General features: G+C 50.3%; 13 protein-coding genes across 13 annotated transcripts; 5 read left to right on the top strand and 8 right to left on the bottom strand.

The window, feature by feature from the left end:
* Nucleotides 1–179: 179 nt before the first annotated feature.
* BDV38DRAFT_289005 (putative eukaryotic translation initiation factor subunit eIF-4F) lies at nt 180–827 on the bottom strand (the record flags this gene model as incomplete). Its single annotated transcript, XM_032061151.1, has 1 exon — nt 180–827. A coding segment is annotated over one exon (648 nt), but the record flags the coding sequence as incomplete, so codon positions are not given.
* A 1,831-nt stretch (nt 828–2,658) lies between these two features.
* On the bottom strand, nt 2,659–3,584 carry BDV38DRAFT_32513 (uncharacterized protein). The gene is made up of 2 exons (XM_032063174.1): nt 3,097–3,584; nt 2,659–3,015 (listed from the first exon to the last, which is right to left on the bottom strand). The coding sequence occupies exons 1-2, from the start codon at nt 3,371–3,373 to the stop codon at nt 2,837–2,839; spliced, it is 456 nt and encodes a 151-aa protein (XP_031907190.1). The 5' UTR covers nt 3,374–3,584; the 3' UTR covers nt 2,659–2,836.
* Nucleotides 3,585–5,103, bottom strand: BDV38DRAFT_33101 (HVA22/TB2/DP1 family protein). Its single transcript, XM_032063181.1, has 3 exons — nt 4,854–5,103; nt 4,601–4,750; nt 3,585–4,541 (listed from the first exon to the last, which is right to left on the bottom strand). Exons 1-3 carry the CDS (start codon nt 4,880–4,882, stop codon nt 3,797–3,799), a joined length of 924 nt encoding a protein of 307 aa, XP_031907189.1. The 5' UTR covers nt 4,883–5,103; the 3' UTR covers nt 3,585–3,796.
* Nucleotides 5,104–5,879: 776 nt separating this feature from the next.
* On the top strand, nt 5,880–7,399 carry BDV38DRAFT_32523 (NRDE family protein). The gene is made up of 2 exons (XM_032063175.1): nt 5,880–6,134; nt 6,196–7,399. The coding sequence occupies exons 1-2, from the start codon at nt 6,069–6,071 to the stop codon at nt 7,090–7,092; spliced, it is 963 nt and encodes a 320-aa protein (XP_031907188.1). The 5' UTR covers nt 5,880–6,068; the 3' UTR covers nt 7,093–7,399.
* Nucleotides 7,400–8,342: 943 nt separating this feature from the next.
* On the top strand, nt 8,343–10,470 carry egl3 (putative extracellular endoglucanase/cellulase). Its single transcript, XM_032063176.1, has 5 exons — nt 8,343–8,767; nt 8,819–9,027; nt 9,080–9,144; nt 9,203–9,300; nt 9,354–10,470. Exons 1-5 carry the CDS (start codon nt 8,671–8,673, stop codon nt 10,355–10,357), a joined length of 1,473 nt encoding a protein of 490 aa, XP_031907187.1. The 5' UTR covers nt 8,343–8,670; the 3' UTR covers nt 10,358–10,470.
* Nucleotides 10,471–11,049: 579 nt separating this feature from the next.
* Nucleotides 11,050–12,256, bottom strand: BDV38DRAFT_32911 (uncharacterized protein). The gene is made up of 2 exons (XM_032063178.1): nt 11,762–12,256; nt 11,050–11,699 (listed from the first exon to the last, which is right to left on the bottom strand). Exons 1-2 carry the CDS (start codon nt 11,996–11,998, stop codon nt 11,325–11,327), a joined length of 612 nt encoding a protein of 203 aa, XP_031907186.1. The 5' UTR covers nt 11,999–12,256; the 3' UTR covers nt 11,050–11,324.
* A 469-nt stretch (nt 12,257–12,725) lies between these two features.
* Nucleotides 12,726–15,118, top strand: BDV38DRAFT_32504 (uncharacterized protein). The gene has a single exon (XM_032063173.1). It carries the CDS (start codon nt 13,453–13,455, stop codon nt 14,677–14,679), a length of 1,227 nt encoding a protein of 408 aa, XP_031907185.1. The 5' UTR covers nt 12,726–13,452; the 3' UTR covers nt 14,680–15,118.
* A 439-nt stretch (nt 15,119–15,557) lies between these two features.
* BDV38DRAFT_288998 (cytochrome P450) lies at nt 15,558–17,206 on the bottom strand (the record flags this gene model as incomplete). The annotated part of the gene is made up of 2 exons (XM_032061150.1): nt 15,558–16,718; nt 16,811–17,206. 2 exons carry the CDS (start codon nt 17,204–17,206, stop codon nt 15,558–15,560), a joined length of 1,557 nt encoding a protein of 518 aa, XP_031907184.1.
* Nucleotides 17,207–18,480: 1,274 nt separating this feature from the next.
* Nucleotides 18,481–18,802, bottom strand: BDV38DRAFT_288997 (uncharacterized protein; the record flags this gene model as incomplete). The annotated part of the gene is made up of 2 exons (XM_032061149.1): nt 18,481–18,552; nt 18,662–18,802. The coding sequence occupies 2 exons, from the start codon at nt 18,800–18,802 to the stop codon at nt 18,481–18,483; spliced, it is 213 nt and encodes a 70-aa protein (XP_031907183.1).
* A 282-nt stretch (nt 18,803–19,084) lies between these two features.
* BDV38DRAFT_33312 (biotin--[acetyl-CoA-carboxylase] ligase BPL1) lies at nt 19,085–21,782 on the bottom strand. Its single transcript, XM_032063183.1, has 5 exons — nt 21,558–21,782; nt 20,861–21,497; nt 20,236–20,814; nt 19,917–20,188; nt 19,085–19,867 (listed from the first exon to the last, which is right to left on the bottom strand). The coding sequence occupies exons 1-5, from the start codon at nt 21,613–21,615 to the stop codon at nt 19,368–19,370; spliced, it is 2,046 nt and encodes a 681-aa protein (XP_031907182.1). The 5' UTR covers nt 21,616–21,782; the 3' UTR covers nt 19,085–19,367.
* Nucleotides 21,703–22,269, top strand: BDV38DRAFT_276230 (uncharacterized protein; the record flags this gene model as incomplete). Its single annotated transcript, XM_032058181.1, has 4 exons — nt 21,703–21,764; nt 21,847–21,878; nt 21,936–22,000; nt 22,201–22,269. 4 exons carry the CDS (start codon nt 21,703–21,705, stop codon nt 22,267–22,269), a joined length of 228 nt encoding a protein of 75 aa, XP_031907181.1.
* A 42-nt stretch (nt 22,270–22,311) lies between these two features.
* On the top strand, nt 22,312–23,608 carry BDV38DRAFT_33406 (putative mitochondrial genome maintenance protein Mgm101). Its single transcript, XM_032063185.1, has 2 exons — nt 22,312–23,071; nt 23,168–23,608. The coding sequence occupies exons 1-2, from the start codon at nt 22,497–22,499 to the stop codon at nt 23,433–23,435; spliced, it is 843 nt and encodes a 280-aa protein (XP_031907180.1). The 5' UTR covers nt 22,312–22,496; the 3' UTR covers nt 23,436–23,608.
* Nucleotides 23,608–26,863, bottom strand: BDV38DRAFT_32924 (serine/threonine protein kinase). Its single transcript, XM_032063179.1, has 2 exons — nt 26,009–26,863; nt 23,608–25,952 (listed from the first exon to the last, which is right to left on the bottom strand). The coding sequence occupies exons 1-2, from the start codon at nt 26,681–26,683 to the stop codon at nt 23,781–23,783; spliced, it is 2,847 nt and encodes a 948-aa protein (XP_031907179.1). The 5' UTR covers nt 26,684–26,863; the 3' UTR covers nt 23,608–23,780.
* Between the last annotated feature and the right edge of the window lie 369 nt (nt 26,864–27,232).

Genomic DNA, 27,232 nt, shown 5'->3' with positions numbered 1-27,232 from the left:
CGGATTTTTTTTTTTTTTAAAAAAAAAAAAAAAAACTGAAAAGGTACAGAGAAGCAGAGCGAAAATCGTAACAAAATAATAAATCCCAGAAAAAAATAGAACATAGAAGAAAGAAAACTCAAATGAAACCGATCCTGCCCAAGATTCAAACGAGAGACGAACGAAGAGGAGGTACTTACGTTATCACCTGCATCACCGAAGCTGCCAAAGTTGGGAACATTGCCTTGAGCCTGGTATGACGACGGCGGTGGCCGGCCACCGCTCGAGGCGGGCTGAGGAATAGGCGACGGCGACGTCTGAGGCGACGTGACACGGGGATTCGCACCTGGGTTGACACCCAAACCGGACTGGGGCTGGTTGGCCGGCACGGCTGGGTTACCCATATTGGGTGAGGTCGGCTGGTTGGCAGCAAAGCCAAACTGCAAGCTATTGGGACGACTGTTGGGACCCCCGTTGGGGATGTAGCCTGAGGTACCGGCGGAGGTGATGGTCACGGAGGGCTTGCGAGAATGATCGCCTTGCGCGGAGGAAGGAGCCGGGGCGCCATTGACGATGGTGACGCCGGGGGTCTGAGATTGCTGCATGGGTTTGCCGCTCACAGGAGATACTGAGGTCGACTTCCCATGTTGCGATGAGCCGCCCACGGTGACGGGAGCGGCGGTCGAGTCCGTCGCGGACTTTTTGGTGGCGCTGGCGTAGGACTTGGTCGCAGCCGGCTGAGAAGAGGGATTCCCAGAGGTTGCAGGAGCGGTAGATTGAGAGGCGGCCTGGTTAGAGGTGCTCTGTCCTTGAGGTTGAAGGCCTGACTTTGGAGGGATCGAGCTCATTAGACAGGTAGGTTAAAATGAGTTGTTAAACAAAAAAGCGCTTTTGGTTGGAGGGGAAGGAAAGAAGAAGGAAGGGAAGGGAAAAAAAAAAAAAGTTTTGAGATAAGCGGGAAGGAGTTTTTGATAGTAAGAAAGTAATGTGGGTGATGTCAAAGCGTGTTACAGTAGAAGGCGAACACACTCCAGATCCCACATCAAATAGATGTCAACTTTATTATCCCACGGAAATTGGATAATAAAATACCAACGACAAGAGGGGGGGATTTTTTTTTTAAAGGTATCGGGAAGAAGAACCACCGACACACAAAAAAAAAAAAGAGAGAGATTCTCTGATGATAAAGAGAATAAAAAAGAAACGTCGTGGATAAACGACGAAGAATCCTGGGGTAAAGCAGGAAAAAAAAGGGAAAAAGAATAATAAAATCCAAAGAGGGGGGAAGAAAAAGAGGAAGTAGGGAAGATTTCGCTGGTTCCTCTTTTTTTTTTTTCTTCCTCTTGTTCTGGTGGTGCTTTTTTTTTTCCACTGCTCAAAGTGGAAACGAGCGAGACGTAAAATAAAAAATCAAAATTCAAAAAATCAAAATCAAAATGAAAATTCCGTACGGATGAAACCAACGATACCAACAATGCAGGCAGTGGATATTTGAACAACACAAAACTGGCGGTATTCCTGATGGACCACTGAACGATCTATTTTATTAAGTGCATTATTTCAAAGAGTCTATGATGTTGAATCCTGTATTGTATTTGATTTTAGTCCACTTCATTATGGTGATTATGATTCTTATTTTATTTCTTTTCTGAGAATAAAGAACGGCAGAAAGGCAACGAGAGGAAGAAGGTCGGAGAGTACTTGGTACCACGTATACCAAAAATACAGACCTGACAATACCCACTCCACTTCAGGGAAAGAGAGAACAAGGAGGAGAGGAACGGAACAAGATCATTAGTTCTACAGAGTCCTTACTACCTAGGCTACTACGACTACGGACATTCCCTCAGACCGAACAATCCATACTGACAGCTTGAGCCCGAACCAGGCTGATTACCCGATCGGGAACAAGTCGGGTTGTGGCGGACCAAAAAAAAAAAGCCAGCGCCAAGCCGTCACTCAATTCACGATTCATTCATCAGTCAATGTTGTTTCCTCTGTTGGTTCGGCCAGTCCATGCGTCCGTAGTCATTTCAGCTGTTGACCTACGACCACCACAGGATTTTCCTCCAGCTGTGATTCATATTTGTGACCATGAATCAGATGCTTCTTTAAATGATTGGCCCAAGCAGCGCATTGGTACCTCTCACGGTCCAACGATCTCTACCAAGTGGAGCCTCATCAGGAAATCATCCAATGTATCCAAGAGGATGTGTGAAGAGTGGTCGACACCTCAGGCGTAAATTGCCACGATCACCCAACCAACCGGACTTAAACCCAGACGGGGTTAGTGTACCAGAATCACTGACTCGTCCGCCGCCTCACTTCACCCATGGATGCCGCCGCCATCTACCAACGCGTACCCTCAACTTCACCGACTTCTTCTCAATAGTCAAAGGAGGCAAACTGCAAAGGCATGATCGGGCGTTGTTATTCTCATGTTTCTGCAAGGATCTGTGGGATCTATGGGCGCGTTGGGCAGCCACCCTGCAGCTTAGTTGATACCGCAGATTGAATATTTATTTATTTATTTATTTATATATAGACTCGGATAGCATGATACAAGAGTCATTCTCATGGCGCAGTACAAGGTTCAGATCTATTTCTCCGTGTAAAGAAACATTAAAGAAACCTTGCTGTACCGATCGAAAGGTCCTTGTTCACAACCTGCTGTCATCTCATGGTTCTAGGTAAAAACATATATTGCCCGTAACCGTCATCGATCTCGCCTGGTCCCGTACTCAGTAGAAACCATTCCCTGTGACCCGCTTCAAACAACCTCCAGGTTTACTATTAAAGCTCATAAAATCACCCATCGCTTTGACACAGAGACACCCTTGGTTGATAAAAATTTTTTTTACCCCCGAAAGTATTTCCATGCCCCGGCCACAGCTCGTGGCGCTAAAACCATACCTCGAGCTGCGCCCTCGACGACAGCGCGTCCGTACCCATTCATGGCAGCGCTCTGAACATGCGCGAAGACCCCCTGTCCAGCAATAGGTGCTATGTGGCTGTGCGCCCATGAAGCCACTGAGCCTATCGTATAATGCGTCAGTAGCGGTTGCTCTCTTGGATGAATTGTAGGTAACTGGGGCAGCAAAAAAAAGGGGACCATACCAGCAGCGGGTCCGGCGCTCGTAAACCCAGCGGCGTGCATAAGAGGCCCAGTGACCATGCCGGGGCAGAAAAAGGTCCCAACTTGCACCGCTCCCCAGAGAACGCTTTTCGGGTTCTCGGAAACATATTGTGCGGTTTGGTTCGGAAGATTGGTCCAGTCTACCTGGGATGCTTGGTCCACCACATAATTGGCGAGTCCTTGGGAGGTGTTGAGGATGGACTCTGTGGAGAGATTGGAGGGTTGGAGATGTGCTACGATTTGCTGCAGTCGTTCCATGATTCTGGAGAGAGAATGCTTGAAGCGCTGCGACTGAAAGGGAGGTTTATGGATGGAGGAACTGACCGGAAGGAGGGTTCTTGTAGGACTTGAGACGCTAAGCCACACCGAAGAGTTAGGCAGAAGAGCAGTGAATACTCAATGAAGAGCAATGTCCCGGGGATTGAGGGGTAGAAGGGACATAATGACAAGGCTGTTGATTTACTCGATGTTTTGCCGGCATACGCGCCCACTCGCTAACGCATACGATGACTGCGGCTAGGCGCATTCATCCCGTAAAAAAATATTTACTCAACCAGTTAAAACTTTCCTTTCTAATTGTTCAGACCATCTATCTTGCATACACACAACCCTTTTTGGGAATTCAGCAAAAAGAAAATCAAAGACCGAAAAGATGAGAAGCGCGAAAGAGTCCGATCCCGCCTAGTGAGAACCGCGGGATCGAGCCAATTCTTCCGCGGCTCGCGCCGCAAAGTCGACACCAGAGGTCCAGTTGCTGCCGGTGGACCGCTCACGGATATCCTCAGGTTCGATATGATCAAACGAGTTGTCGCTACGGTTCTTCCTCAAGGACGAGCCGGACGCGTCATCACCACGGCCGTGCAGGTTTTGCTGTTCCTTCGCCAATGCATTGCGCAGCACCTCCAACATATCCTGCTGGCTCGAGAGGTATTTGGCCTTCTCATCATGGGACATGCCGGCCATATCACGGGGCAAGAAGGAGCCGCTGGCAGAGAGTTCCTCCGCCCGTGCCTCCGGAGTCTTACCGGTGGAGGTCATAGAGGCCACGGCCGAGCCAATGGCCGAAAGCCAGTCGTTACCCTGGGCAGGGGCGTTGGCATTTCCTCCGGCAGCCGTCGGGACGTTGAACCGAGAGAGAAGCGACTGTGCGTATGCAGCAGGGCCTGTCGCCGGAGGTGGAGTGGCAGCCTGTTGGGCGGGCAGGTGGAAAACATTCTCGCGTACCCAGTCCAGCGCCTGGTAAAAGTATTGGAGGCCCAGAGCCTTGGCACGCTCATGCGAGCGACCGATGAACTCTTCAATTTCTCGTTCGTGCTGGGCCAGGAACGGGTCCACATGGGTCTGGTAGAGGATTTGGGCACCCTGAGTCTGTGGCAGGACCAGGTAGGAAAAGAAGAAGAGACGGATCCAGCTATAGAATGGAAGCCTGTATAGGTTGTCTATTAGATACTCGTATCGTGGTGATTTCTGGTCGAGGTAACATACCATCCCAAAATCCACACCGTCCAGGACTCAGCCATCAAGATGGCCGACAGGACCACCCAATACATTAACCATGGTGCGAGCTGAGAGGGGTTCCCCGAGCGGAGGGCTTTGAAAGAAGCGAAGATAGGGAAGAGGATCGTAATGATCGAGCTACGCATGAATCCCCGTTAGCATTCCAGGAACGGGCAGAAAATTATTGAGAGATAGAGCCACAATTCCCGGGATTCCCGGAAACAGGAGTCATAGTACTTACGACAGCAAATCGGCGATAATTCCAAACATGATGGAAGAGGGAGAATAATTCACTGGTTTAGAGACGTCTCAAACGTGGCCGACGTGAATGAGTCGGTAAGGGTTGATAGAATCTTTGGCGGTCAGTGAAGCCTTTGCGTTTGCGGGGCAGAGAAATGTTGATCAGCGAGACTTCACGCGACCAGCTGAGGACGGAATAAGAAGCGGCCAGCCGCAATGGCAACGAGAGAAAGAGAGGAGAGGAGGTATCTGATTTTGAAGGAAGGGTGGTTAGGGGAGAGAAAGAAAAGGCCAACACGACACGACGGTGGTTGCCTTAGGGGAGATCAGCCAGCCCTACTGTGATCCATCCACTATTACTCTTCCAAGTTTAGTAGATGGGAGCTGGAAGAACCATCGACGAGATTAGGGCAACCTTCCCATTTCCGGGATCACGAATCGCAGCGAATCACACTCTGCTTGACGTCATGATTTAAGGTTCGTCAAATGCCTGCAAAAACTTTATCCGGACGATATATAAAGATACTACGTACATACTCATGGCATATCTTGGGGGAGGAAGCGGAAGTGTTTGCTGGTCCAAAGCGACGTGGTTGCTTTGGCTGTTAATCACTGAAACTTGTCCACAGGAAAGTGGTTTTGGTCTTCGATCTCCAGTCTTCTGACTACGCTTCCAGGTCATCCTACTACGTGTCGAATTGCGTGAAACAACGCCAACAAACATTGTCAGTTCATCATCGATTCTAGGGCCCGAAGGTTTATGTAGTACCTTGCAGGTGAGGGAATGTTTCAAATCGTACTTTTTTGCATCCGACACAGCTTCAACGTGCTGAGTCATGCAGCCTGCTAGCCTGATCACGTGAGGAGCTGCTATTTAAGGAAGCCAGTTCCACACTAAGTGGGTCCGATGACGGTGAACCAGACAGGCGGTGAGGTGAATCTGCCGGCAGTGTCTCTGCCCGATGACTTCAGTATCTGTAGTATGAAAGCTCTTGTGTCTTTCCCTCACAACTTCTACGAATTTGGAACTTGGATGCCTGTATATCTTTGATGACCTTTCCTTGATACCATTAATCGAACATATCAATATCCGAACATATTTGCGAGCAAGAGACTGGTAGCTCATACTCAACCACAGTACCCCCACCTCTAAGCACCAGTACACCCTTGTCTCAAACATACCACGATAGAGACTTGAAGTTCCCGAGCCGCTACGATGTGTATTGCATTAATATCTACAGCCCATCCGTCTTATTCGCTTATTGTTATCGACAATAGGGATGTATGCGATCGAAGTACCTGCAACGGGAACACCTGATATGCCGTGACCTAACAGTGTCTAGGAATACCTCCGTCGACCAACCGCCCCGGCTGATTGGTGGCCCGAACCACATTCCAATATACTAGGCGGCCGGGACCTGGCACGAGCTACACAAGGAACATGGATGGGCATTACGAAGGAGGGAAAGATTGCCGTTTTAACGAACTATCGTGAAGATACGTCCGAGAAGGCGACCGGCAACCAAAGTCGAGGTGCTATTGTCAACGGCTGGCTTACGGTCGCCCCTGAGCCTAGAGAATCCACTCGAGACTTTGCGCAGAGGATGGTAGCAAGTGCCACAGCGAAAAACGTCGGAGGGTTTAGTCTGGTGTGCGGCTATGTTAATGAGCCACTGGCTGTGATCTCCAACCGCTCATCTAATATAGATCAGGTCACCTGGCTGGCGACAGAAAAGGGCCAAACGGTGGGACTAAGCAACACACATTTTGATGACCGCTCCTGGCCAAAGATCATCGATGGCGAGAAGCTGATGATTGAAGCTATCCAAGCACACGTTGGGGCTGGCGAGGATGAAGATGGACTTATTGAAAGACTACTTGGGTTATTGAGCAGGAATACGCTCCCTAACCTTTCCGACGGCGCAACTGCAGAAGACTATCTCCCGTACTTTAGGAAGAGTATTTTCATCCCCAAGCTTGGGGCTAAAGAGGTACCGGCGAGGCCATCTGATGGAGTAGCCGCGCCTTGTGCTGAGGAGAAAGCGACTGGTGCCAAACAGGGCGATGAGCTGGACCAGTCATATTTGCATGGTACGTACGGTACCCAGAAGCAAACCGTTATCCTTGTAAGTAAAGATGGACGGGTGAGGTACTTTGAACGCACTCTTTATGATAATGAGGTGAACGCTATTCCGCTTGGCAACGGAGACCGATCATACGAGTTCCAAGTAACCCAATAATGAGATCAACGGCCTATCTTGGCTGTCCTGCTCTTTCTCGGTCGTGATGATTGTTTCTTGTATATAGCCAAATTGACATGATGCCCACTTTTACTCTGATTTGCAGTCGGGCATCTCATCCCTTTTTCACGCTAGCCATTTTACCGTGGAGTTGTCATTGCAGCCGTACTAGTAATACTACCAATAGTGGCCATAGGAGGAGTGTTGTCAATATTAAGCACTACTATTACTATCCACCCAAATGCAAGGGGAGTCCCCCGTTGCACGTGGTTTGCCTTGACTCATGCCAGATCAGGTGCATGTCCAGTCACGCAACATTCGGCGACTTTAAATCAATCCCGATTCTTTTAAAATGATCCCATAGTCTTGGCTCGAAAAGACCTCTCGCCACATGTCGCAGAGTGTCATTTGATCTTAATTCTGCTCATTTCCTTTCCTCTCACGCATAAAAATGGACGTACAAGGTACGATTCGACCGGCTCACGGTATGGACCTAGAACGAGCCCATAGAGGCGGAAAATCTTTTTTTATTTGGTACCCACGCAGTGCTCGAACCGAGTTCAACAGCTAGCTACGATTAGTTTCAAACCTATCACAGTGGCCCTGGGAGCTAATGTCTCATAGTAGTCCCTCCTCAATCGATTGTACCAGCGCCCGATCATCCTTCCATGGTTTATACTGTTTCAGTTTCATCGAACAAGCTTTGCTAAGATTTCAACTAATCCCTGGTGTCGCCCACTATTCCAACGTTGGCCGTTTAAGGAACTTGCCGAGCACCCACAACGGATTTTGTCGAGGTTCCTCCACCAATCTGCGGAGGTTCTTCGTGTTTCATCTTGATAACATGTTTTGCTCACTATACGCCCGGCCCCACGAAAGCTGGATCTGTAATTTGCCGCAATTTTGCCATGAGAGCGAATAATCGGATTTCTGCCCGGCTGTATCCATTCGAATTGTTTGCTTAGCCCGGCTTACGGATGGTTAGGCGTGCCCTAAGCAATCGACTATTGGCGCAGGAGCTTGATTCATTTCCGCCGGTCCCACAAGTCCGTGCTTCATAGATGACCGGAGATAGCACCACGATTTCTCGAAACCATTTACTAGCACCATCGGGACTCTCTTAATGGTTCCCGACATGCTGTTCCTGTCATTAAACCCCTGAATTAGATTAACATCGCCGACTACCAGCTAGTCTGAGCGCCTCTTCATATCGAGCAGGCAACAATTTGATCGGCCCACGGGGGTGCTCGGGAATGTGTGCCATCTTTGGAAATGTGTACACTAAGGAAACGGATTCTGGATCAGCCCACAGATTAGCTGTCTCAGAATCCTAGTAGAACTTCTACGGTAGAATTGCCGGATGAGATTAATGTGGAGACCTACGGAATCACCGGACATTTCTCAGTCCAAGACCGAACGAATATAAAGGTGTATGACTTGCGACGTTTTCCAGTGATGCTCTAACACTCCAAGCTCAAGACTGGTTCTTGTCATCCATTCATTCATTCTGCCCTTCCTTTCTTTACTCTTTTTGTCACTCCTTTCTTCTCCGACTAGCTCGGCATACATTCATTCACAATGAGAATCAGCAACTTGATCGTGGCTGCAAGTGCTGCAAGCCTGGTGCATGCGTATCCCACGCGTGATATCAAAAAGCGCAGCTCAGGATTTACCTGTACGTTGGAAAGTAGGCTTCGAAGTTACTGGATCTAACGAATGAACTTAGGGGTCGGCGTTAGCGAATCTGGCGCTGAGTTCGGATCCAGCATCCCAGGAACTCTGGGCACTGACTACACTTGGCCTGATACGTCTAAGATTCAGACTCTGAGGAATGATGGAATGAACGTCTTCCGTATCCCCTTCCTCATGGAGCGTTTGGCGCCCAACGAGATCACTGGATCCCTGGACGCCACCTATTTGAAGGACCTGAAATCTGTACGTCCACACCCGACGGATGGTCATACGATATTTACTAACGCCTTTGTAGACTGTGCAGGCCATCACTGACAGCGGTGCTTACGCCGTTCTCGACCCCCACAACTACGGAAGATAGTAAGAACATTCATCGTTTATGTGTTGAGAGACTATGTGAAGCTAAACAGTTACATAGCTCTGGAAGTATCATCTCTTCTACTTCTGACTTTAAAACTTTCTGGAAGACCGTCGCTGGAGAATTTGCATCTAACGAGAAGGTGATCTTCGATACTAGTAAGACAAGGACACCGACTGCTCCCAAGGGATTTGAATCCTAACATATGCAGACAACGAGTACCACGACATGGAACAGTCTCTCGTCCTCAGCCTGAACCAGGCCGCCATTGACGGTATTCGCGCGGCTGGAGCCACGACACAATACATTTTTGTTGAGGGCAACTCGTACTCGGGTGCTTGGAAGTGGGCCGATACCAACGACAACCTCAGTCAATTGACTGACCCGCAGGACAAGATTGTTTACGAGATGCACCAGTATCTCGATTCGGACGGCTCTGGTACCTCCGAGACCTGTGCCAGCTCGACCATCGGCAAGGAGAGACTGCAGACCGCCACACAGTGGTTGAAGACCAACAACAAGAAGGGTTTCCTGGGTGAATTCGCCGGCGGTGTCAATGAGCAGTGTGAGCAGGCTGTCGAGGGTCTCCTCTCTTACATGTCGGACAACTCCGACGTCTGGATGGGTGCCGAATGGTGGTCGGCTGGCCCCTGGTGGGGCTCCTACATGTACAGCATGGAGCCGACTGACGGAACTGCTTACTCCACATATCTGCCCATCTTGAAGAAATACTTCGTGGATGGCACGGGCGCTAGCTCCTCGGCCACATCTGCAGTCCCATCGACTGTAGCTGCCAGCACCTCTACCTCTGCCAGTGTCTCGACTGCCTCTGCATCATCGACCACCGTCAGTGTTGTTGAATCCTCCTCCACTAGCAGCGTTGCTGAAGCCCCTTCAACCACCTCGGAAGTTGCCACTGCCACTGCCACGCCCACGCCATCTCACCCAGCCCCTCAGCCAACCTCCAACTCGTCCAGCACTTCTTCTAGTGTGCCCACAAGCAGCGCCCCGACGACTCTTTCGACCTCCCAGGCCTGTGGATACCGTACTACCGTCACTGTGACCGCCAGCAGATCTACCGCAGCACCCAGCAGCTCCGCGAGCGCCGTCCCCCACTACCACCGGTGCGGCGGAATCAACTACAGTGGACCTACCACCTGCGAGAGCGGCTATACTTGCGTCAAGCAGAACCCCTACTACAGCCAGTGCCTTTAAAAGGACACCCAAGGACGGTGATGTGGCAAGTTGATGGAACCGATCAAATTCCTCACTTCATTTGTACATATTACCAGCTTCAATCTTGAGTAGAGCTCATCATACAATACTCCCAGCCAACCGATAGAAGATCATCAATCCAATCCATTCTGCAATAGAACCATAGAACCGGACAAAGGATTAGCGTAAACATTTCTCCAAAGCCCCAAGAACGTCCATTCCAGGATGGATCCAGATCTACCCAGACCTCACCCATATAAAACTTACTCTCAACCGAACGAACATTGTTCGAGCAACAAAAACCAAACACAAATCATTGATCGACCAGAGACCCCGCCACAATATGAAGACGAAAGCCCCTCGACTGACATCCACCAAGAGTTCCCAATGTTAGTCGCCATACTAGGTGACACCTAGTCCCGGAACCTCATCTCAGAGTTTTACTCCGAGGAGAATTCGGCATCCATAGTAGCTTAGGTCTAGTTGTAATGCTAACATCAACTGCGTGGGACACGCACCAAACAAGATCCCGTCTGGCCCTGGACGCGTTCCGAAACATCCTGGTGTATATACCAGCAAGGATCTCAGATAATTGAGAGTATCACCTCGCACCTGCACAATCCCAAAGAAATTATTAAAATCTGTTGGTGAATAACTGAAGCTTTTTCTTTATTAGTTCTGCCCCGTTTCTCTGTACCAAATACAGATACTGCCACTTTTACAACGACGGTATATGAATGCTCCGAGAATACTCTATAAGTGCTCTGGTTTATGCACTAACTGGATATAAAGTGTGTGATTGCAAGTAGCAATAGGAGGTTAATCTAGGTAGAGAGTTGCCAATTTTCCATAGATATAGAATATTGCTATACTTTGGGTATGGATATGTCTAGTAAGGGATGTAGCCCTGGCTTAAGTTCTCTAATAAATCGATGATATTTGTCCCAATCGGCGAATATGTTAGTCACTAAAGACCGCCCTCGACATGCATGGGCTCCATCGAAAGAAGGTCTGTGAAATAGTGATTGAGAGGCGCCGGAAAATCTCCTAATTCCGCAATCTCAATGCTAGTCATAAAGTCCGAGTCCGCAGCTCCTATATACCCGCCTGGTGGAGGAGACACGACGCTCTTATTCATGTCATGGTGCACAACCTGTCCATGCTCAGTTGTATGAGGTGGTAGCGTTAAAGACGAGCGGACAAGCCGTTCGAGAAACTCAAAGTATCGGACAGCCATGGGCGTATCGTGCGGCGAGCATTCTCGGATGGCATCGATGGCTGCTTCAAGAAGCTGGGCGTTGGGATGTGAGCTGGACACAAGTTTGTCTTTCGGAATTGTAGCCTGTGTTAAATTTTAGGTTAGATGAAAGAGAGCAGATGGAATCGTCGTGTTGAACAACTAACCCTCAGCAAGGGTAGGCTCGCTGCTACTATGAAATGCCAGCAGCGGACCGGTAGATACGGTAGTAGCCCTGCAGGATGCAATATGCCTACTGCTATTGATAGTAAATCATAGCTCGCTTGTGTTGCTTGTTGCGTAGAGTGACACAGGGTTGTTGGTGCGGTGCGGTCGTTGGGTGATTGGTGTCGAAGGAATAAGAGGCACCATGGCGGTACGTAGGGCTTGGTCCTGAGAGACATATAGCACCAAATTCCTAACAAGGTTCTTACAGAACACACGCGCGGGGGCTTATCCCGACGTCTCCAAAACGGCCGTCATTTATTCCGCGGGATCTTCGAGCAATATTAGAGACATGTACCCAGGCTACACTGGTCCTTATCCGAAGATACAGCTCTATTTGGGATCTGAAGATACAGTCATCGGGTCAGATTCGTTTAAGGAGTCTCTCGCGGCGTGGGCTTCAGTGATTGGCTACGATACAATGCCTGATCAAGTGCTAGCTGATACCCCTGTTAGTGGCTGGACGAAGTATGTTTTAGGCAGCCAGCTACAGGGTATATGGGCCGAGGGCGTTGGGCATCCTGTTCCCACTCAAGGTAATGAAGATATGATATGGTGGGGCTTTGCGAGTTGATTAAATCGGTGTGGGTTCCATGGATCTGCTGGGACCTTTCCTGCGAAAGGAGTGATTTCTCGTAGATCCGTACGTTGTGTCTATCTGCCAATTTTCCCCAGTCTACCTAGGATATTCGAACAATGCAGGTATTTGAAAGAAATGGAAGGAGGGGTAAAAGCGAAAACTCACGTCTCTCCCATCTCACCATCTATAGATATATCGAAGTAGGGTGGTATGTCTGTTATGCTGTGGCCGAGAATTGTACAGAATTCAATCAACCCTCCAGTTTCAGCATGAGCGTCCTAAGTACCGTAAGAGAAAGCATTCTACTAGAAAGGTAACTATTACAGAGGACCTTATTTATTCAGGAAGGTCTCAAGCGGTTCCGGCGTGAGGACGAGTCCATAAAGCGCAAGATACTATTTTATAGACTTCAGTGTCATCTGCAGTGGGATTGCGCGTACGAGCACCACCACGTTGTAGCGGTTGCCATATTATAATGCAGAGGCGGTTACAATACCATAATCGAAGTTCTAATTGATTTATATATATATAAATTCAATTACTGTTATAACTGACGGTGGGTGAACCCCGTGCCTCGCAAGAAGTTACGCATTAGGAATAGTGGCAATATCCTGGCTAGGTAGGAGTGGGGATGATCCATCACAGCTGAGCCCTATTCTTGAGTATTCCCCATACTTTTACGACAACGATGGGGCCTAATCAGCAATCAAATGTGGGGATCTACTTGCTCGAAGTATTTTATTTGTCACGATGGTAGTTATGTGAGATGTGACGTTGGTAACTGGCTGAGGTGACATCCGAGCAGCTGTCGGCTCATGGAGTGACGAAAGTCTATATAGGATTACAGACCATCATTGATTAGAAGACATTTTATCTTCTTGAGCCTTGGGGTATGGAACCGAGGGCTAAAAAAAATGAGAAAACCGAGGTGTATAGGTCTGAATAATCACGCTGGAGAGTCCCTTGCTCCCCCCGCATCGAGTGATATAAAGCAAGACAGTTCCAAGTCGTATCTCTCATTAACTATCTTTATCTCGGTATTGTGACCTCAGAATGTCCCCGATTCAAGTTCCAAAGTCAAGCACCCACACCATGGGGCAAGATATCCAAGTTCCCAAGGGATGGAACAATGGCGTTGGACTTGTGTACAAGCGAACTGTTCAAGTGATGGTGATTGTGATGGTTATTTTCTTTGCACCTTTGTCGTTCACGTACTTCTTTGACGAGACACATACATCCAACCTGAGCGATCAAGTTCTCGCCGTCCTAGTATCCCCGGAATTTGCGTACGGGGAGGGCTCGGCCACTTTGTCCGATGTTAACGGGGGGCAGATGGTAGTGTATTTGCGCAACTTGACAGCCATGTTCTCTCACACAATTGCTGGTTCTATCGCCATCGTTATTGGTCTAGTCCAATTCAACACGACCCTGCAGTTCAAATACCCAGTGATCCATCGATATCTCGGGAGATTATATTTCCTATGCGCCATGATCATCACTTGGTCTTCGAGGTCTTTTTTAGCTGATGCTATACCAAAAAAGGAAGTTTTCTCGGGGGACCCCTTTGCATATATCCTGTCGGTGCTCTCAATCAGTGTCCCATTGACCATGGCCTGTGCCATCTATGCCATTTGGAACCGCGACATTAACTCTCACCGAGAATTCATGGTCCTTAACTATGCATCTATGCTATCGGCACCACTCCTAAGAGTGCAATGGATAACCCTGGGTCGACTCTGGGGCGAAACCAAATACATCATCAACCTGTATTCTGCTATATTCAGCGGACCATTCTTAGTCGCAGCCTCCATATTCTACCTTCGCCAACGACATGTCCGCCCCTCGAGTCCGCTTCTCATCAGCCCTAATACCCGCCTAATAGCAACAGCGAGCGGCCTACTCGGCCTTCTCTTTCTGGCCACCAAGGGCCCAAGTTTCAACGGAGGACCTCGTCCAAAAGCATTTTGGTTAGCACTAGGCCCACAAGTGATCTGTTATTTGGCCTTATTCACTGCGTTTGCGCGTGCTGCAAAACGTCGCGGAGATATGCGGTCCTATACAGCTTGGATAACTTACCAGAATGGGCTGATTAGCGCTCCGATGTGGAGTGTGCTTGTCCTGTATATGGCTCGGGATCGTATGGGCTATTCGGAGGAAAGTTTGGGCGTGATTACTGTTGCTGGAGGGGTTAGTCAGGGCTTATTTGTCTCGTTCATGGTTTATGTCTTTGCAACTTCAACTTTGGGTAACTCGTCTCGTCGTGCTGTCAAGAGTCGTTGAGGTTGTTATTTTGCTATGGATTAAGTTTGTCTGTCATACCCTATAACCTAGCATGCAATGATATCGGACTCGGTCATTTAGGATTTAAAAATAAAGAAGGGCCAAATACGGATGGATTAGAACCTGTCGAACTGATTAAATTATGTCCGGAAAACCCTGCCCTAACTCGGTGGTGGTCAAACTCCGCAACAAATTACTCAGGACCCCCTTACCAGTTCCATGAACCAATTTCTTCTGTTAGATTATTACACAATCTCTTATTTATTTCTCGAATTCATCATATAGATTGACTAGATAACTCCGATTGACTAAGAACTAGATGGATACTTGTAGAGGGTGGATCTGTTCTACTTTTCTTCTTCCTTCTTTGTGTCCATACTGTGAACCCCTACTAGGAATACACCTTCAATGAGATGATAATATATAGTCTAGCATGATTTGTTGGAGCCTAGCTAGGAGGCGTGACGGATATGGCGCAGAAGCAATTGATCTGATTGACCGGAGGTGATTTTTTTATCTTAAGTCTTAGTAAACAGCGACTTGCGGACGTTTTGAGTTTTGACATAGTAGTCAAGTTGTCTGGGAAGCTCCTCTCAGATCTCCAGACCCTTTGCGAAATGGTAGTTTCTGCGTGATATATTAATACTAATCCTTTTCATTTTATTTTTTTCCTCTTGCCATTTTACTGTCATATTTTCATATAGTAGGGCTCCCTTGCGGCTGCGCTTGGTACTATTTGGGGTTTGTAGATAGGACCAGTTTTAGTTCGGGGTGAAGCATATCATATTATATTCTCAGAGAAGAAACAAAATCATTAGGCCATGTCATGAATATGCAATCTGTCAGAGATACTGCCAAGCCCACCCAAAAGGCATCCCCTAAGCCCCCTCCCTCAACCTAACAATCACATTCTCCCACGGCGCACTAGTCAGCGTAGCATTAAACCGAATATCCCTCTCCGGCCTCGCATCCACAATCCGATCAAACCTCTGCAAAAGTCGAACAAGCACATACCCAGCCTCGGTAAGTGCGAATTGCTGCCCGATGCAGATTCTCGGACCCCCGTTGAACGGCAAATACTCCCACCCGACCTTGAGATTCTCCCAGCGGTCCGGATTGAACACCTCCGCGTCCGCGCCCCAGATATCCTTCCGTCGGTGCGTGACAAACACGCTGTACACGACGGGCTGGCCCTTGCGGACATACACGGGTTCAGAGCCGTCCGGGCCTCCCCCACAGGGGAGGGTGGTATCCTTTACCGCGACGCGACGGTTCCCCGGAACGATGGGGTAGAGACGGAGGACTTCATTCATGAAGTAGTGGAGATAACGACAGGATTTGAGCGAAGCGAAGGTGATGTTCCTTGGATTTTCATAGTCACCGAAGTCGGCTAGGATCGTATTGCGGAGCTTCTGGAAGATATCCGGATAGCGGGCGAGGAGAAGCACACACCAGCTCAGCAGCGAAGCGGTAGTATCTCTCCCCGCGAGGAGGATGTTGAGGAGTTGGGAGCGGAGTTCGACGGGGTCTTGTGTTACGGTAGTGAGACCGTGGAGGAAAACATAGTGGTCCGAGTTGCTCTTTTCGGGGTTGGTTTTGCCTTCTTTTACAGCGGCTAATGCAGCGTCGACAAAACGGTCGACGTAGGCGTGCACAAACCGGTCGGTTTCGCGACTTTCTTTGTTGTTGACTATCCAGTGGAGCTTTTCGAAGCGCGCGCGCTGCGAGGCGTACCATTGGCCGCGGTCGAAGTAAGAGGGGAATTTGTCTTCGATGATTCTACCACCGCTTAATGCGGCAGTTTGGCTTTCGACGCTTTCGCCGAAGAGGAATTCCGTGGCAGAATCGATGGTTAGTCGGAAGAAGATGGTTTGGATATCGATTTCGGAAGTCCATTTGGTGGAAGGGTCAGCGGGTATGCCGGCCATGGCCTTTTGGACGTGGCGTTCTTCGAGATCGAGGTCGCTGACTTGGTCGCGGGTGAACTGTGGACGGAGAAGAGTCCGCGATCGCGACCAGGATTCGCCGTCGGTTGAGAACTGGATTGAGATTGGCGGCGTTAGTAACCATCGCTGCATGTTTGACATAGACCTATGCTGTGTGTGGGGGCATAGGGTGAAAAGGGACTCACAATGCCGGAGCCCAACAGCGGGCACAGGGCATGTCTTCTGACATCACCGAGCTCGAATTCCTTGAACTGTGTAGCTAAAATAGCCTGCATGTTCTTCGGGTCAGACGTAAAGACGCTCTCCCTTCCCATCTGGCGGAGGCGGAAGGTCGACACGTATCGTCCTTCACGGGCTGTCATCGTTTCGACGCGCCGTGCGGATAAAACGGGGATGAGTTTCTCCTTGTCAGCACGCAGAACTTCCTTCAACGTGTTGATGCCGAGTACATCACCCGGATAGGTGGGGATAGTACCGCAGTGCCACTTGCGAGCATTCTGCGCATGACGAAGACTCGTAAAGATTGACCAAAGGAGGCGGAAGACGACCGCGAGGGCCGCAAGAATGAGAAGGGGAATCATGGTGACCTTTCTCGTTCCCGGTGGGCGGTTGATGCGGTGCAACAAGGAGGACAAAGGCTGGATGTACCGCAATATTTAGCCCTCCAGATCGGTAAATTCTACCTCGGGCGAGGACATTATCACCGAGGGTATAGGTCAAGAAGTGGAGAAGCATTCTGGTCTAGTGGTGCAGAGGAGGACGAGTGATATGGCTGAAATGAATTAATCCCCGTTTAGTGCATACCCTATATAGGTGGCTTCATATTAATGCCGCAGCCATTGGCTTAAGCCAGCCGGGCCACTTTCCCACTAAGTCATCATGACACTTTAACCCCCTACGGGAATGACGAAACGCCGATCCCTCTTGGCTTGGTCATGATTGACGGGGTATATCTTGGTCGGTGTCGTCTAAGAGCATTGACATTCAGACTCCGACTGGCCTGTCGGAGATACCGGTATTTTGTTTCGGAGGGGGCGATCGGAGTCCGGAGAGGCCGAGTCACTAGGACATACGCTCAGATCATCATAGGTGTATCGGGCGGCATGCATGTGAGGGAATGACGGCGAAGGTGGCGGCTACAAGAGTTGAATCTTCAGGGGATCCTGTGATGGATGTCTCAGGGACATTGATCACTTGGATGTTGGCTGTTGGATGTCATGTCAGATACTATGTCCTCAGGCATTAAGGCTGCTACTTTTAATGATCCTCCACGTCCTTGGCAATTCATGTGGTGCTGACATATAAGTTTTCCCGCTCCGTTTGTTTCTCCGGGCGTTGTTATCCCACGTGATGTGGCTCAACGCCAGTATGCAAGATGACGGCTGAAATACGAACGATGACACCAAGACGTTTACGGAAAATAGTACTTGAGTCTGGGTGCTATCATAGCAGTGCCAAGTCCTGATACTCGAACGTGGGCGGATAGTTATTTATGGAGACATGACCTATCACGTCCATTGATGGGTACACGTTGCGAACACCAGTTCAACTTTAGTGCATTATGCGGCCGCAGGCCATTTCACGTCGCATCTAATCCATAGCTAGCATTAACATTTAACATAGCGAGTCTAGAACTCTGGGTATCTTTAACATTGACACGAGAGTCGGTCGCGTAGACATCATGGCGGCCCGCAAGGTGATGTCCGAGATGGGGTCCGTGCGACACTTTAACAGCAGATCTCACAGCACTCGAAACAAGCCAGACCGGCGCAACTATACACGACTCATTAGCTGTGTCCATTACACTCATTTGGGAAGCATCACGGTCTCATTGGGTGGGGGGAGTAAGGGGAACTTACATTCCGCAGCAGATGCCACCGCCATTTCCACCACCACGGAGGTTCATGTTCATCTGCTCCTGGCTGGCCTGTTGGATTATTAGCTCTATGGTACGAGGGTATTCATCAAAAGAAATCACCATAGCAGAGAAACGTGGATAATTATGGGAATGGGAGGGTGTGGAGGGTGTCACGTACAGGCTGCTCAGTAACGACCTGCTGCTGGTTGGGGGCCGCAGGGCTAGAAGGCTGCTCCATGGTGAGGGTGTTGGGATTCCAGGTAGGCTGCTGGGAGGTCTCCTCCTCCTTGGAAGACTTGAACAAAGAGAATCCGAACATTTTGATGTGAGGATGTGGTGTTGGGGAAGTGTGAGTGAGTGTGTGTTGAGGAAGATTGAATGTTGGAAAGAAGATGAGAAAAAAAAATCAGTTAAAGAATTTAACCAACGAAAGGGACTGAGGGACGAATAAATAATCCTGGTGCCTGATGATCACGGCACATGATCGGCGAATCCCAAATTTGTGTTAGCTGAGAGAATTCGAAGGAATGGACGAGGGCTGACGCCGTGATTACGGGCCGTTTCAGGTAGTCTCAGTCTCTCGTTGGACTCCTCACGTACCTCCCATGGGGAGAATACGCTAAGAGACCTGGTTTGACAGGGTTTCTGAGCGAATTACCAGCGTAGCTGGAAGTTGTTGACAGCTTGTTGACGCTGAGCTGCTGCCGGCGTAACAACCGGAGGGATCCACTTCTGTCCCGCTCAGCCTTGTCTTAGGGCAGTTGGCCAAGCCTCCTTGGCACTTGCTTGACAGTGCTCAGCCTTCCCACCAAATATAGCAGCATCTCTTTATATTCTATTCTTGTCACTCATGACGTGTATCGTGAATCTATCTCGAATCTAGGCTACACTTTACGCCTCACCAGTCCGCGGAGGAAGTCGAAGCTATTACTATCACTTTGCAATTGCCATATCCGCCCGGTCGGCCGATCGTCCCAGCCCAATTCCTCGGCGAGCAATAACCCATAGTCTCGGGTGATACCCTTGATCCGGGCCCTGGCGCCACCTTCTTCTTCCAAAGTAACAACTTGATGCATATGCAACCAGTCGCTGTAATACATCTCCTCGAATGTCTTATCGAAACCCGTCCGGAGGAAGCGCGTGTGCAGCTCTTCGAACGTGGTTAAGAATCGCGCCAGGAGCTTTTCGAGGGTAATAGGCGCCGTTTTATTACCGAGGAAGTGTGCGGCCAGCGCGTTCAAAGAGGTAGTCGGCGACGCGTTGGTGGCGTTGACGCCGATGCCGACCACTGACGTGTATTCGCCCGATGAGTAGTGCGAGTTTACCAGGATACCACAGATTTTGGTGTAGCGTTTCTTATCCGCGTTCTCGGGATCCAGGGCATCTGTTCAGTCAGTATAGAAACGGGTATCCGGGGGTTTTCTACAACTCACAGATGTCATTCGGCCATTTCATTTTGACGGGCATCTCCTCGAAGCCCTTATCGTAGCTCTTGATACCTTGCACCACCGCCATGGCGGCTAGGTACTGGATGAAGACAACCGGCGCAGACTGCATCTTCTCCATTGGGTGGCGGACCACCGTTGAGAACATGAGGGCACCCGCGGGCGACACCCAGACGTTGGAGCCTCGGCCTCGTCCTGCGACCTGCGTAGTAGCGGTGGCCGTGAACCCGTTCGGCAAGTTGCGAAGAAGCTTCGGATTTCTGTCCGAGTTAGAAACGGCCAGCATACCTTGGCCGGTAGGACTTACTTTTCTAGGATGGTGTTGGTGCTCGTGACAACCTCTCCATAGACAATGCTGGAGCCAAACTCTGACGCACCCTCCTTCATTTGCGATTGGTATTGCCGGAGATTGGAATAGAACGCATGGTGGTTAAAATAGGGGGTCATCTTCGACGATGGTACGTCTTCATGGATCACAAGGTGCTTTACAATAGCATTGTAATCGACGATGCCCTCTTCAGCCTTACCCGAGTCCTCTTTCGAATCGTCTGGAAGGGCCTCTTGTAGCGATTCCATATTCCAAGCCTCGGGCTTCTCGATGCGGAATGTGTCATTCTCATCCTTGAGGTACTGGTGCTCTCCATCGGTAGTGATGAGTTCTTGCAATGACGAAAGAATCGAAGCAGTATCAGCTGGGTCTAGGGAAGAGATATGCAGCGAAGAAAGTGACGGCACGGTCGTCGTATTCTGCGTGACTTGCAGTCCCAACTTCGTCAAACAGGCCTTCAGGAAGTCCGTCCGTGCCCTGTCATCCGCAGCTAAGGCGTCTACCAATTTTCCGTATTCCGGACCGCCGGCACTTTTGTCAAGGTTCACAGCAGCGAATCTAGACACATTAGTCTTTGTTCAAATCATCTCGCCAGGATACATACTCCGGATGTGGCCCCGTCAGAACCGCCGCCCCCTCACCTACTTTACAGTAGACAACAGCCGCCGCCCCCGATCCCGAGTCGACATTGAGCTCCTCTGTATAGCTGGCCAGCACCTCGACACCCTTATCCGCATACGAGGATGCATCCACAAAGACGCCGCCCCCATTGTAATACGACCGGAAGCTCTCCGGCACAATGCCCACAGTCAAGGCCTCCTTGGACACCTTCAGCTCCGTCGCCCGCGCACCGGCCTCACTATGATAAACAAAACCAGGGAATGCACATCCTCGACAGATACCCGGGAAGAAAGCCAGCTCGCGATCGCCGATCACCTCGTAGGTCTTATCGCCGACCTCGAACTCGCACCGTTTGCAGCCGTAGTAACCCCCCGCACAGAAACCCAAGTAGGCGCCACCTCGGCGGACGAACTGTTCGATTCGGCGGTTCCCCGGTCCATTCAGGGCTCGACAATATCCTAGATCGGCTCCACCGGGGATCACGAGTAGGGCGCAGGTGAGGGTCCATGGCTCCTTGACGAGCATGTCGGCTGTCACGGGGATCACGGCATAGTGGGGGGCGAGCAGGCGGCGGAGAGTATAGAGACAGTGGCGGACGGATTCAACGGTGGTCCCATTGCCTATATAGACAAAAATTAATTAGTCCAACGTGAAATTGATCTGTACAAATTAGGACATACCGGAGTAGACCAGGACGTTGACCTTCTTCCCCGTAGTGTTGGGGCCTGCGGATGTCATTTCGGAGTTCAAGAATTCCCTCCGACAATTCCTCGTCCTGACAAACAACTACCAGCGCCTTATACACCTGCAATAATTTCAATCACAATGTCACCCAAGGAGCAAAACCCGAGAGTGGTGGACGTGGACGACGACGAGCCGGATGAGTGGTAAGAGAGAGAAATGAAGTGATTGCGGAGGAATGAATGACTGTTCGGTGGTGAACTGACGCGGGGAATCCGTTTCTCTTAGGGATAAGCGGATCTTCAGCACGGGCTGCTCAGGTGGGCTGCAAATCTGGACGGTTATCACCGGACGATCGCTGGACTGACCCTGCGTAGTGGAGCAGGATAAAATGAACGACTGTTACTTTGCGAAGAAGGACTGGCGGGCGTGCAAGAAAGAGGTTAGTTGGTTTCCGATACCTTGTATCCCGACATCCAACGCCCATCGCCCAACCCCCAACCCCCAGCACCACTGTAAAAACCGCAATATGGGATGTTCTTGGGGATTGTCACAAATACACATATACCTCAATCCGGATCTCATATTCAAAGGCTCGGCCCAATTGTCAGACTGCTAATTATGTCCCAACCATACATACAGATGGAGGCGTTCCGCGAATGCTGGAAGCGCAAGGGCAACGACGAGCGCACCCAAACCAAGGACGCTTAAACATGCTACACTTACTCTCCTACCTTAGACCCCTATGTACTACTATACTATGTACCCTAGTCAGATCCAATCCATCTCTCCTCTGCCATCCTTGCTCACAACATTCGCTGTCACGTCACGTGATCATATCAAGCTATCAACGTAACATCAGAAATCCGACTCACCTCCGCATCCCAGAATGAACACCAGCTCCAATCCCAACATCCAGCACTAAACAGACACAAAAAATGTCACTCCCCCGCAGCCTACGGGCAGCAGAAATGCTCCTATCCCGAACAAAGACGCCCATCCACCCCCAACTCAGAACCCTCAGCACAACCTCCCACCGTCAACAACAACAGCCATCACAACCACCCAAACCCATCACGCCAGCCACAAACAACAAACCAACACCACCAACCACACCAACAACCTCCCAAAGGCAACCCTCTCCCCAAGTCGCCAAAATCCTCTCCCCAACCCCAACCCACCCCACAACCCCCAACATCTCCAAAACCGGACTCTTCGACAAACCCCTCGAGCTCGAGACCACCCCAGAAGAAAAGATCGACTGGACGCGCTCCTTCCACGGACTCTCCGCAGCCCCGTTCCCCAAAGAAGCGGCCGATATCCTCCTCGCCGAGACGGACCCGGAAGAAGTGGAGATTAAGCCCGATGGCATACTCTACTTGCCTGAGATTAAGTACCGTCGGATTTTGAATCGGGCGTTTGGACCCGGGGGTTGGGGGCTTGTGCCCCGGAGTGAGAGTATTGTTACTCCGAAGACGGTTACGAGGGAGTATGCTTTGGTTTGTAATGGACGGTATGTTTTTCTTCTTTTTTTTCTTTTTTGTTGGAGATTGGGATTGGGATTTGATTTACTGGATTGGGGTTGGCTAATTGATCGGGTAATCGATAGGCTTGTTTCTGTTGCGCGCGGCGAACAGGATTACTTCTCGCCGGATGGGATTCCAACTGCGACGGAGGGATGTCGGTCCAATGCGCTGGTGCGGTGTTGTAAGGATCTAGGCATTGCGAGCGAGCTGTGGGATCCACGGTGGATCCGCAAGTACAAGGCGCAGTATACGCGGGAGGTGTTTGTGGAGCATGTGGTGAACAAGCGGAAGTCGAAGATCTGGGTGAGGAAGGATGATGAGGTTTCTTATCCGTGGAAGGAGTTGAAGTGAAGTGATGCGTTGTCGTCTTTTGCTGGACTGAGGTAATGTCTCATTCATGGGGCTCTGGACTGTTTGTTCACTGTGATACCCGTCACATATTTGTACTATAGGTCTTTGTTTTTTTTTATGCGAATTTGTATTATGAAATATCTCCGATTTGGTCAGACTTCGATTTCTATGTATGATACTGGTAAAATAGAAAACTAGAGTGCTAGTCCATATCGCTAAATAGAAGAGACATCGTACACACATTGATTCCCGTACATACTGTGCACAAGCTGGTATTACAAAACGCCCAAAATTATAAAATCATACCCTTTTAATCATTTCTTATGTATGGTTTTGACCTGTTATTCAGCGAGTGTTGTGGTTGTTCGCTCCGTATTGCGATGTGCGCGAGACGAATGCACCGGGCATCCGCTCATTGGAGGGGTGTTGTTCGTTGGTCGGCGACTGATTCATGTGTGGCGACGGATATTCCCCGTAGGTCTCCTGCTCTGAGGGCTGTGGCATTGAGGGGAGCTCATACCGCTCGCTGGAGTCATACGGACTGTCCTCGTAGTAGTGGCCGGGGTAGGCCTGGTAATCCGCTGCCGGCGGTGCCGGTGGTAGAGGTGCAGAGGGAGGTGGTGCTGGAGCCGTGACAACATGCCGAGGCGGAACGGGCGCCGCCAGGATGGGAACACCGCCCGTGGCAGTAGGGTAGGTGCTCTGGGTGCTCTGGGTGCTCTGGTTGCCGCTGGCCTTGCGGCGGCCGGTCGATGGCTCGCGGTTGAGGGTGCCATGGGGGACGCCCAACTGATCCTTTCTTGGGGAGGCGGCCGGCGATTGGAAACTCTCCGTGTCGTGTCCCTCGCCTTCCCCGGCGGAACGACTGGAATCGACGAAGGTCCCTTGGCTGTGAGAGGTGGTCGAGGCTCCGCCTCCACGACGCTGCAGGGACCCGGAATCCCGGCCAAGGTCCAAGCCGGTCGACCGTGAGTCGCCATATGGCATAGTCGGATCATGGAGGCTGTCCGTAGCGGTGAGACTAGACACTGCCATCTTTTCGGTGTTGAGGCCGGGGCCGTTGTTATCACCTCCATCAGGCTTATCATCGTTGTTGTCTTCGGCAGCAGGTTCCTCATCGGCCGCACCAGGGGCGCGAATAGGAACCTTGCGGATGGCTGCAACCAATGCGCACATGAACTTGGAGCGACGGGCCGCGCGAACCGACTCAATGGCCCAGTTGGATTTATGGCAGATAGTGACAGCGAGCTCCAGCTTATCCATATCACCCACCCCAGCGAAATCAATGCTGACGTCCGGCTGGAAGTCACGGCTGTTCTCCTTGTCGCGGACAAAGAGCTCCATTTCTTGCCGAAGCATTTCGACATCGGAGAAGTTCGTGTCAAATTTGATGGGAATTGTCAATGTCTCATGCATGGCATTGGACCGGGTGAAATTGTCAATCCAAAGCGTGTTCAGCACGACGTTGGGAACCTGGGTGGTTCGACGGTCGGTCACGCTAGTAAAGACCGTGAAAAGCAATGAGATACGTTCCACCGTGTATGGCTGGCTGGAGATTTCCACCCGATCGCCAACGTCGAAAGGATGTTTCACAAACAAGAAGATACAGGAACCAAGGACTTCTTGAGCGGTGGTGGCGAAGACGAAACTCAGAGATAGTAGAGAAGTCGCACCCGCAGCGATAACCGTGCCAAAGCCGCTTGTCACGAATGAGACAAAGACCAACACACTGATACCGAACGCAATCGTCATTAAGAGATTGTCCAAAACGTGAATCGCCTGGTCCACATCATGCATGCTGTGGTTCAATGCTTTCCTTCCGCGACCAATCTCCGCGACAGTCAGGATCATCTCGTCCAAACTAATATCACCATTGCCATCCCGGTCCAAGATTTGGAAGCATTCCTCTGCCTCCACTTCCTTACCGGCACCCAATACCTCGGCAATATCTTCGAAATACAAGGCTTCTCGCCCCTCAATAACGAACGACATCCAGATTCGGCGCGCCAGGGCTTCTGACGACCTCTTGCGCTCCAACGCGAGCGTAACAATGGAGCGAGCAGAGTTGGCATTGAACACTTCTTTACCTGTGAGTTCTTGAGCGACATCACCGAATGCTGCCGTCACCTTGTCACCGATCCGGCCAACATTTTGCCCAACTTCCCTAATTAGCCGCAAGGGCGCCGATCCCGAACGCGGCATACCCTTCACTTTGCTAGCGATGATGTCGGTCATCGCGGTATCTTCCTCGCGAAACTCCTTACAGTACATGGGGAACATACTCCGAGAGGCATCGTACAGTTCGCCCAGGAGGGTGACGTTGCGCTTGGATTCTTTGATCTTCTTATCGAATTGCTTTCGGTGGTAACTGATCGAGATCAGCTGCACGATAGCTTTCTCGGCGAGGAAGATCAAACTGCAGACGAATAAGGCAAACAGAATGTTCTTGATCGTTCTCTCCCAAGACTTAGTTCCCGTATCATTCTCCGCCTTCTTGACAGGGTTCAACGTCATGATCTACATGCGGCCGGATTAGCAAGTGGCCTGCTGCTGGATCGAATTTTGGAACATACCGGTAAGAAAGTGACTAGGGAGACCACAGCCCAGAGCACGGTGGCGATGGGAAATTTCAGGCTCTGGAGAATCAAGGCATACTTGCGGGTGCCAGAGCTGACGATACCAACCAGGAATTGGAAGACATAGGGGAGGAAGTGAGCGAAGATTTTGCACACCCACAAGCTTAGCCAGACGACCTCAATCCAGGTGAAAAACCAATGCAAGGGTACGCCGCCAATCCTCGTGTCTTGACGGACGGTGGCGCCCACAATAATGGGAATTGCAATCAAAAGCGCCAGGGGAGTCACATAGATGAGGTATCTGGTGATGATGGAGAAGTTGAAGACGGCTTGGTAGATGCGTCCCATGCGCGTCAGAGTCCCATCTTCTGGATCGTCCAATGACCGCGCTCGCGCCGAATCAATTCGTTTGCGACGTCCCGGACCGGTGACCAGGGCGGCCTTTTCTTCGGCACCTCCCTCTCCCGGCGGTTCATACAAATTGGGGTCAGGGCTCGTGGGGTTGATACTGGTCTTGCGAGCGCCCGTTTGTCCCCGACTAGGGACGGGGTTTAGAGGAATTTCAATGGTGACATCGTTTGGGTTGGCCATGCCGTCGCCAGAATAATCAGGGATCTGTTGGAAGCGATGTGCCGACAGTCGCTTTTCAGCGAGACCAGGCCGAGTCGACATTAGAGCTGCAGACGCGGCACGAACAGTGAGTGGGATTGACGGCCAGTTATATCTAAAAAGAGCGACAGCTGTCCAGCAGCCCAAAGAGGGGTAAAATTAGTAACTGCGAGCGAGCGACTCCAAGGAACAGTTTCGATTTAGGTTATCGAATGGCAAGCATCAAGACAGATTCTAGATGCCACTCCCACTGGTTCTTGTGGGGGAGAGGTGGGTCAAACCCAGCATCCAAACGTGAAGCAGGAAAAGATCAACAGATCAATTCGTATCTGAAAAAAAGAGCGTAACTCGTCAAATGAGAGTGAGGGACAGATCAGGACACTGATACAAGACAAATGAAGGACGGTCAATCTGGTTCGGATGTCAAATGGGGGAGAAAGAGAAAGAGAAAGAGAAGGAAAAGGGAAGAAAGAAGTGTGAAGGAACAAGCCGCAAAGGATCTGTGTGCTCCGTACCACGGGTATCACTCAGGGCAAGAGTAGGAAAAAAAAAAAAAAAAAAAAGCCACCTCAGGCTATTCCAGGCACCATCATGGGGCGGGCGTGTTTCACC

The sequence above is a fragment of the Aspergillus pseudotamarii genome, assembly GCF_009193445.1.
Source record: "Aspergillus pseudotamarii strain CBS 117625 unplaced genomic scaffold BDV38scaffold_125, whole genome shotgun sequence".
NCBI lineage: Eukaryota > Fungi > Ascomycota > Eurotiomycetes > Eurotiales > Aspergillaceae > Aspergillus > Aspergillus pseudotamarii.
Note: the sequence above shows the minus strand (reverse complement) of the source record. Positions and strands in the feature narration are given on the sequence as shown.

Coding starts and splice junctions, on each gene's coding strand:
- BDV38DRAFT_32513 (XM_032063174.1), bottom strand. CDS start 3,373: ATGGAACGACTGCAGCAAATCGTAGCACATCTCCAACCCTCCAATCTC. Junction 3,016..3,096: donor GAGCGCCGGACCCGCTGCTG/GTATGGTCCCCT, acceptor ATTATACGATAG/GCTCAGTGGCTTCATGGGCG.
- BDV38DRAFT_33101 (XM_032063181.1), bottom strand. CDS start 4,882: ATGTTTGGAATTATCGCCGATTTGCTGTC. Junction 4,751..4,853: donor ATTATCGCCGATTTGCTGTC/GTAAGTACTATG, acceptor ATTCATGCGTAG/CTCGATCATTACGATCCTCT. Junction 4,542..4,600: donor ACGGTGTGGATTTTGGGATG/GTATGTTACCTC, acceptor CAACCTATACAG/GCTTCCATTCTATAGCTGGA.
- BDV38DRAFT_32523 (XM_032063175.1), top strand. CDS start 6,069: ATGTGTATTGCATTAATATCTACAGCCCATCCGTCTTATTCGCTTATT. Junction 6,135..6,195: donor TTGTTATCGACAATAGGGAT/GTATGCGATCGA, acceptor AACAGTGTCTAG/GAATACCTCCGTCGACCAAC.
- egl3 (XM_032063176.1), top strand. CDS start 8,671: ATGAGAATCAGCAACTTGATCGTGGCTGCAAGTGCTGCAAGCCTGGTG. Junction 9,028..9,079: donor ATTTGAAGGACCTGAAATCT/GTACGTCCACAC, acceptor ACGCCTTTGTAG/ACTGTGCAGGCCATCACTGA. Junction 9,301..9,353: donor GAAGGTGATCTTCGATACTA/GTAAGACAAGGA, acceptor TAACATATGCAG/ACAACGAGTACCACGACATG.
- BDV38DRAFT_32911 (XM_032063178.1), bottom strand. CDS start 11,998: ATGTCTCTCAGGACCAAGCCCTACGTACCGCCATGGTGCCTCTTATTC. Junction 11,700..11,761: donor CGAGCCTACCCTTGCTGAGG/GTTAGTTGTTCA, acceptor AATTTAACACAG/GCTACAATTCCGAAAGACAA.
- BDV38DRAFT_32504 (XM_032063173.1), top strand. CDS start 13,453: ATGTCCCCGATTCAAGTTCCAAAGTCAAGCACCCACACCATGGGGCAA.
- BDV38DRAFT_33312 (XM_032063183.1), bottom strand. CDS start 21,615: ATGACATCCGCAGGCCCCAACACTACGGGGAAGAAGGTCAACGTCCTG. Junction 21,498..21,557: donor CAACGTCCTGGTCTACTCCG/GTATGTCCTAAT, acceptor TTGTCTATATAG/GCAATGGGACCACCGTTGAA. Junction 20,189..20,235: donor ACCAACACCATCCTAGAAAA/GTAAGTCCTACC, acceptor TAACTCGGACAG/AAATCCGAAGCTTCTTCGCA.
- BDV38DRAFT_33406 (XM_032063185.1), top strand. CDS start 22,497: ATGTCACTCCCCCGCAGCCTACGGGCAGCAGAAATGCTCCTATCCCGA. Junction 23,072..23,167: donor GCTTTGGTTTGTAATGGACG/GTATGTTTTTCT, acceptor GGTAATCGATAG/GCTTGTTTCTGTTGCGCGCG.
- BDV38DRAFT_32924 (XM_032063179.1), bottom strand. CDS start 26,683: ATGTCGACTCGGCCTGGTCTCGCTGAAAAGCGACTGTCGGCACATCGC. Junction 25,953..26,008: donor CCCTAGTCACTTTCTTACCG/GTATGTTCCAAA, acceptor GGCCGCATGTAG/ATCATGACGTTGAACCCTGT.